At 52.0% G+C, this 8,331-nt stretch overlaps 1 protein-coding gene across 1 annotated transcript in view; it reads left to right on the forward strand.

Moving 5' to 3' along the window:
• The first annotated feature begins 7,357 nt into the window (after positions 1 to 7,357).
• Positions 7,358 to 8,331, forward strand: part of PTPRN2 (protein tyrosine phosphatase, receptor type, N polypeptide 2) — a 373,453-nt gene continuing 372,479 nt past the window's right edge. The window contains 3 exon segments of the mRNA XM_010829352.1: positions 7,358 to 7,373; positions 7,568 to 7,696; positions 7,973 to 8,074. Coding sequence (XP_010827654.1) covers positions 7,358 to 7,373; positions 7,568 to 7,696; positions 7,973 to 8,074 — 247 coding nt within the window.

Consider the following 8,331-nt stretch of genomic DNA (forward strand, 5'->3'; position numbering starts at 1 on the left):
TTCAAGCTGGTTTTAGAAAAGGCAGAGGAACCAGAGATCAAATGGCCAACATCCGCTGGATCATGGAAAAAGCAAGAGAGTTCCAGAAATACATCTATTTCTGCTTTATTGACTATGCCAAAGCCTTTGACTGTGTGGATCACAATAAACTGTGGAAAATTCTGAAAGAGATGGGAATACCAGACCACCTGACCTGCCTCTTGAGAAACCTATATGCAGGTAAGGAAGCAACAGTTAGAACTGGACATGGAACAACAGCCTGGTTCCAAATAGGAAAAGGAGTATGTCAAGGCTGTATATTGTCACCCTGCTTATTTAAATTATATGCAGAGTACATCAGAGAAAGGCTGGGCTGGAAGAAGTACAAGCTGGAATTAAGATTGCCAGGAGAAATATCAGTAACCTCAGATATGCAGATGATACCACCCTTATGGCAGAAAGTGAAGAGGAACTAAAAAGCCTCTTGATGAAAGTGAAAGAGGAGAGTGAAAAAGTTGTCTTAAAGCTCAACATTCAGACAACGAAGATCATGGCATCTGGCCCCATCACCGCATGGGAAATAGATGGGGAAACAGTGTCAGACTTTATTTTTTGAGGCTCCAAAATCACTGCAGATGGTGATTGCAGCCATGAAATTAAAAGACACTTACTCCTTGGAAGAAAAGCTATGACCAATCTAGACAGCATATTAAAAAGCAGAGACATTACTTTGCCAAGAAATGTCTGTCTAGTCAAGGCTATGGTTTTTCCTGTGGTCATGTATGGATGTGAGAGTTGGACTGTGAAGAAGGCTGAGCGCCGAAGAATTGATGCTTTTGAACTGTGGTGTTGGAGAAGACTCTTGAGAGTCCCTTGGACTGCAAGGAGAGCCAACCAGTCCATTCTGAAGGAGATCAGCCCTGGGATTTCTTTGGAGGGAATGATGCTGAAGCTGAAACTCCAGTGCTTTGGCCACCTCATGCGAAGAGTTGACTCATTGGAAGACACTCTGATGCTGGGAGGGATTGGGGGCAGGAGGAGAAGGGGACGACAGAGGATGAGATGGCTGGATGGCATCACTGACTCGATGGACGTGAGTCTGAGTGAACTCCGGGAGTTGGTGATGGACAGGGAGGCCTGGTGTGCTGCGATTCATGGGGTCACAAAGAGTTGGACACGACTAAGCAACTCAACTGACTGACTCTTCGTTGTGTAGAAGCTTTTCAGTTTGACATTGTTCCATTTGTTTAGTTTTCTGCATTTGTTTCCCTTGCCTTTGGTGTCAGATCCACGAAAATATCTCTAGGATGTCATGAAGTTACTGTGTATGTTTTCTTCTCGGACTTTCAGGCTTTCGGGTCGTACCTTCAAGTCTTCAGTACATTTGAAGTTCATTTCTGTGTGTGGCGTAAGGTTGCAGCATAGTTTCACTCCTTTACATGTGGCTGTTCCGTTTTCCTGACACCATTTACTGAAGAGGCTGTCTTTTCTCCATTATATATTTTTAGCTCCTTTATTGTGGATTAATTGACCGTACAAGCTCTCGGTTTTGTCCCATTAATCTGTGTGTCTGTTTTTGTGCCAGGAGAAATACCACGCTGTTTTATAACTGTGCCTGCATGAGTGGTCAGTGGTGTCCAATTCTTTGCAACCCTGTGGAGTGGGGCCCAAGGCTCCTCTGTCCATGGAATTCTCTAGGCAAGAATCCTGGAGTGGGTTGCCATTTCCTCCTCCAGGGGATCTTCCCATCCCAGGGATCGAATTGACATCTCCTGAGCCTCCTGCATTGGCAGGCAGCTTCTTTAACCACTAAGCCACCTTGGAAACCCCTTGGGGTAGTATGAACAGTTAGCAATGTTAATTCTTCTGACCCATGCACAAGGAATGATAACCTTGCCCACTAGAGAATTCTTGGTCGGAAGTGGTTTCCGTTCAGCAGTTTGAACATGTCATGCCACTCCGTTATGGCCTGCAAAGTTTCTGCCAAAAAACCTGCTGACAGCCTCGTGGGGGTTCCCTTGCGAATAACAAGTTGTTTTTCTCTTGCTGCTTTTAGGATTCTCTCATTATCCTTAACTTTTACTGTTTTCGTTATAATATGTGTTGGTGTTAGTGGAGGTGATGGAACAACGGACTGGTTCCAAATTGGGAAAGGAGTACGTCAAGGCTGTATATTGTCACCCTGCTTATTTAACTTATACGCAGAGTACATCATGAGAAATGCCCAGCTGGATGAAGCACAAGCTGGAATCAAGACTGCCGGCAGAAATTTCAGTAACCTCAGATATGCAGATGACACCACCGTTATGGCAGAAAGTGAAGAAGAACTAGAGAGCCTCTTGATGAAAGTGAAAGAGGAGAGTGAAAAAGTTGGCTTAAAGCTCAACGTTCAGAAAACTAGGATCGTGGCATCTGGTCCCATCACTTCATGGCAAATAGATAGGGAAACAATGGAAACAGTGAGACACTTTATTTTCTTGGACTCCAAAATCACTGCAGATGGTGACCGCAGCCATGAAATTAAAAAGACGCTTGCTCCTTGGAAGAAAAGCTATGACCAACCTAGACAGCATATTAAAAAGCAGAGACATTATTTTGCCAACAAAGATCCATCTAGTCAAGGCTATGGTTTTTCCAGTAGTCATGTATGGATGTGAGAGTTGAACTATGAAGAAAGCTGAACGCCAAAGAATTGATGCTTTTGAGCTGTGGTGTTGGAGAAGACTCTTGCAAGTCCCTTGGACTGCGAGGAGATCCAACCAGTCCATCCTAAAGGAGATCAGGCCTGGGTGTTCATTGGAAAGACTGATGCTAAAGCTGAAGCTCCAATATTTTGGCCACCTCACGCGAAGAACTGACTTCTTAGAAAAGACTCTGATGCTGGGAAAGATTGAAGGCAGGAAGAGAAGGGGACAACAGAGGATGAGATGGTTGGATGGCATCACCGACTCAATGGACATGAGTTTGAGTAAGCTCTGGGACTTGGTGATGGACAGGGAAGCCTGGTGTGCTGCAGTCCATGGAGTCACAAAGAGTCAGACAGGACTTAGCAACTAAACTGATGTGCTGGTGTGTCTCTTTGGGTTCATCTTCTCCAGAATTCTGTGCGCTTCCAGGACCTGCATATCATGTCCAGTTCTTTGCCATCCTGTGGACTGGGGCCCTCCAGGCTCATCTGTCCATGGAACTCTCCAGGCAAGAATCCTGGAGTAGGTTGCCATTTCCTACTCCAGGGCGTCCTCCCAACCAAGGCATTGAACTGACATCTCCTGAGCCTCCTGCATTGGCAGGCAGCCTGGATATCTGTTTCCTTCCCCAGATTGGGGAAGTTTTTATCACTATTTCTTCTAGTAATCTTTCTGGCCCTTTCTCTCTGTCTCGTATCCTTCTGGAGTCCCCATAAAGCAGACGTCATTTCACTGGATGTTGTCCCAGAGGCCCTCTGGGGTGTCTTCACATGCTAGGACCCCTTTCGTTTTGCTGCTCTGTCCAGGCGAGCTCCGCTGCTTGTCTCCAGCGGCTGACTCCTGTTCTGCCTCATCCAGTCTGCAGTTGGAGCCTTCCAGCAGATCTTTCTGTTCCATTATAGCTTCTGTTTGGCACTTTCTTGCAGTTCCTACTCCTTTGTCAATCCCTGGTTGTATTCCTCCGTTCTCCTGACTTCAGTGAGCGTCTTTATTGTTTCACACCCTTCCAGGCGAGTTGCTTCTCTCTGTTTCCTTGAGTTCTTTTTCAGAGGTTTCGTCTTGTTCTTTTCATTGGAATGTAGTCCTCCGTCTCTTCATTTTTTGGCCTGTATCAACCACCTCCCCAGTCTTGAAGGAGCGGCTGTTTGTCAGAGGCGTCTTGGGGGCTCACACATACAGCCCTACTGGCCACCAGAGCCAGGGCTCAAGGGGTGTTACATTGGGGTCAGGGTTATGATGGGACACTGGTGGGCAGCATTATCACCCGACTGGCTGAGACCCCCGGAGGTGCTAGGGTGACCCTACTCTCGGCACGGTGCTAAGGGTTTAGGTGGCAGATTTCCACGCTGGCGCCCGCAGTGTCTCAGTCCCTGGGGAGCAGCCCAAGTGGTCTTGTCCCTCCAGCAGGTGCTTCAAGGTCAGTGAGTGGGTGCCCTTCCTCTGTGGCTGTGCTGCGCACCCAGAGGGCTGAAGCGCAGACGAGAGATGTGGGTGACTCAGAGAAGACACCCTCCTGCAGGACGGCCGAGTCCGATTCGTGTCTGTCATGGCTCAGGAGAACTCATCCCTGCTCCAAATACAGCAGTCTGACCACAGATTTCATGTGTGTGGGGAATGGGCATTTGGTAAAAACTTAGACAAGAGACCCTCTTCCTTTGTTTATTCACTATTTACACCTTGTCCCTGTGAAAAAGCTTGAATTCACATAACATTAAAAGCCCCGCGTGCAGGACCCTGGGGAAGGGCGCGTGCTGGGGCGTGGGGTGGGCTGCAGCCACCGGGCTTGCATCTGCTGTCAGGATGGAGCCCTGGTCGGCAGCCGGGAACGCAGCTCACCGAGCGCTGCTCTCGGGTTCTGTCCTCGGCTCGCCACAGGAACCAGAGCCTGTGAAGACTGTTTGCTGTGCTTTTAACCAGTTGTGAAAGTAGTGAAGGTTACGGGGAGACCCAGAGTTCTCCACGTGCAGACAGCCCCGGCTCAGCGCCGTGCACGCTGCTGCGTCCTCCGGTGCCTGGGCGTGTTTGCGAGGCCTCACCCGCCCCCCAGCCCACCCGGGGCACGGCCCACTGCTCCCCCCGCTTCCCCAGTCCCTCCAGCTCATCTGCCAGGCCTTGCTCTTCCTCCAGCTCTAGGTGAAAATTCAGGCGAGGCTCATGAACCCCGGGCACCCTTAGGTGATGAAAACTGCCCCGTCCACTTTTTGTCTGTAAAAGCTGAGGTGTATGCACACTGGCTCTGGTCCAGATGCAGCTCTCAGCTGCAGAAGTGCAGTGTGGAGCTGCACGCCTGGACGCCTGCCATCCAGCCTTCGCTCGGAGAGGGTTCACAGCTCTCACACCCAGAGCGGATCCTGTGAGTGGGATCCAGGCCCCTTGTGGGCTCAGCCCACTGAGCTGACAGACAGGTTACCGGGGCTGGTCCCGGGCAGCCCTTCCCGTGGCATTTTCTGCTCCAGGCTGCATTTGCCCCCCAGCACGTGTCTAGGATGCTCGCCTGAGGGTTCAGCCTCACGTGGATCTAAACGAGGCATCCCTTGGCAACACTTGGACTCCAGCCCCACTACCAAGTGAATCACGTGAGTAAGGCCGAAGCTGATCTGATTTTTTGTGCTGTGACTCAATATTACGTGTTTAGAGAGAGGCTGGTGCCTGCGGTCTGCGAGTAAGACACCGTGGCCTGTGTGGGTGCTGGGCGCTTTATCCCAGCTGCGGGCCGGGGTTTTCATTCAGCCTGAGTGATGCGTGCCACCTGGCTGGGACACCACAGGCCCCAGGTTGGGAGGAAAACACAATTTACTTGTGCTGCTTTCAGTGAAAATAGGAAGCCAGTGCGTGACGATTATGCCCAAATCTCCTGGGTGGAGGCCCAGGTGAGGTCAGGATAAAATAATAATCTCTCGTGGAATTTGTCTAAACCCATCGCAAAATACTGGAGATGGACTCTAGCAATTAAATGAATTGTATACTTTCTAAACAAAAGGAACGCAGGAAATTCCCCCTGATGATGGTGGTGGTAGTGATGGTGATTATGAGGGTGATGGTCTTTATGGTGATGATGGTGGTGGTGATGGTGGTGATGGGGATGGGGATGAAGGTCATGGTGGTGGTGGTGATGAAGGTGATGAAGGTGATGGTCATGGTGATGGGGGTCATGGTGATGGTCATGGTCATGGTGGTGGTGATGATGGTGGTGATGGTGATGAAGGTGATGGTCATGGTGACGGTGGTGGTGATGATGGTGGTGATGGTGGTGATGGTGATGAAGGTGATGGTCATGGTGATGGGGGTCATGGTGATGGTGGTGGTGATGAAGGTGATGGTCATGGTGATGGTGATGATGGTGGTGATGGTGGTGGTGGTGATGAATGTGATGGTCATGGTGATGGTCATGGTGATGGGGGTCATGGTGATGGTCATGGTCATGGTGGTGGTGATGATGGTGGTGATGGTGGTGGTGGTGATGAAGGTGATGGTCATGGTGATGGTGATGATGGTGGTGATGGTGGTGGTGGTGATGAAGGTGATGGTCATGGTCATGGTGATGGTGATGATGGTGGTGATGGTGGTGATGGTGATGAAGGTGATGGTCATGGTGACGGTGGTGGTGATGACGTGTGTGTGTGGACCTGCCTGAACGGTGTACTCTCGTGAACACGTGCTGACAGAGGCACTTAGGAGTAGGTCTGGCTGCCTGAGTTGCACCCTCTGTTTGTGGCTTTGTGGTAAGGCCAGCTGCTCGCCGCTGCGTCTCCTCTGGAGCTGCGGCGTGTGTCGGGGGCCCTATTCAGACGTGTGCTTCCCGTGGGTCGGGCCCGTGGGAGCTGTGCAGGGAGCTGGTCTCCTGCTCCAGGCCCCCCATATTTGATGTCCTGACATTTCATGTAATTGCTCTGCTAGAGCCCACTTGGCACACTGAAAGTTACTTACAATGTCATGATAAGCCAGCCGGATCTCGGAATTACCTGGTGCGGCTGACGGAACACAGTGTTCCGCTTTGATGCGTGTGGCGTTTGACTGTGCTGCGGTTCCTCCTCAGGCCACGGGGCCGGCTGGACTCTTTAAAGAGGGTCTCCTCGCCCTGCTCATCTTCAGAGGCTGACAGCAGACACCTCTGTGCTGACTCAGCGTGGGTGGCGCACTCCCTTGGTGGGTGATCCCTAACTCCCGTTGATCACTCTCCTCCTAAATGGCCAGCCGCTCAGCTTCTCGCACTGCACACCTAAGGGTTTCCTGGTTATTTTTCACTTGTCATCTGAAAAGTCTCCCTTTTGCATGAAAAGAGACAGTGTTAGCGATTTATTTTATTATTCCACTTTGAAGGTGGGTGTCTCTTACTGTAGTCACAGAGGCCCGTGGAAAGTCCCTCCCATTCATTAGTCTTTTAACTTAATGAACACGAGCTTTTTCATGCTGCGCTTCCCTCCAGATAAGGAGACGAGAGCTGAGGGACGTCAAAGGGAAGACGTGTGGTGACCTTAGGGAGGCTTTCCTTAGCTGTTACACATCAGGACAGGCCGTTGGAGGAGTGCACAGCTTCCGCCTTCGCTCTGCTTGTTGGATATGGTCGACAGTCTGCACATTTGATTCCGTTTTCTCTGTAACCCCTTCCAGTGGGAATCCCTGCCTCGTCTACACAGGCAGGGCGGAGACCGGAGGGGTCTCTGCAGGGCACTCTGTATCCTTACACGATCATGGCCCTCGTCTGTGGTGGGTCTTCTAGGCTTTGTGGCCTCACTTGCCCTGCGTGGATTGCATAAAACATCCCACCACCCGGTGGGATGCTTTGAGGGGCTGTCAAGGGCCCCAGGTTCCCAGATGTCGGGAGCTGACCTCACAAGCTCCAGCCTCGCCATCAGTCACTGTCTGCTGGGCTCGGCGCCAACTCCTGCACCCACATCCAGCACGCCCAGCCCTGCCACAGAAGCCCACTCGGACCCCAGCAGCTCCGCCTGCCCCACGCCATCCTGCTGGGTTCCTGCAGGAGCCCCATGCGGCCACCCTGTCTACCCTGTCTCAAGCCTGCAAGCCTCGTATGTTGTAAGTCAGTTGACGGCTCACTGCTCAGACCCGGCAGGGGCTTCTCATCCCGCTCAGCAGAATCCCGGGGCCTTGCTGTGGTTTGAGAACCTGTGAGCCCCCTGCGCTGCCACTCCACTGCTCCGGGTCACCCTCTGGCCATCCTCCGTCCTTCCAGCCCCGCTGCTCAGGGCTTTGCACTCGTCTCCTCTGCCCGCAGAGCGTGTCCTCTGGGCGGTCCCTGGGCTCAGGACCCCCTCTCTGGGTCTCTGTGAGCTTTTCTCTGACAGTCCTGTCAGAGCATCTGCCCTTCCCACTGCCCTGGCCTCCAACTCTGGGTTATCATTTCCACAGCCCCATCAGCACCAGGCCCTTCCCTGGTGGCTCAGACGGTAAAGAAATCCACCTGCAGTGCGGGAGACCTGGGTTGGATCCCTGGGTTGGGAAGATCCCCTGGAGGAGGGCATGGCAACCCACTCTAGTATTCTTGCCTGGAGAATCCCATGGACGGAGGAGCCTGGCGGGCTGCAGTCCACGGGGTCGCAGAGTTGGGCACAGCTGAGTGACGGGGCACGTGCAGCACATCACCGCCAGGTGTGTGTCCTGCTTCGTCTGCTTTGTCTCTCCCACGATGGGCGAGCACTCTGTG

The sequence above is a fragment of the Bison bison genome, unplaced genomic scaffold (assembly GCF_000754665.1).
Source record: "Bison bison bison isolate TAMUID 2011002044 unplaced genomic scaffold, Bison_UMD1.0 scf7180017864503, whole genome shotgun sequence".
NCBI lineage: Eukaryota > Metazoa > Chordata > Mammalia > Artiodactyla > Bovidae > Bison > Bison bison.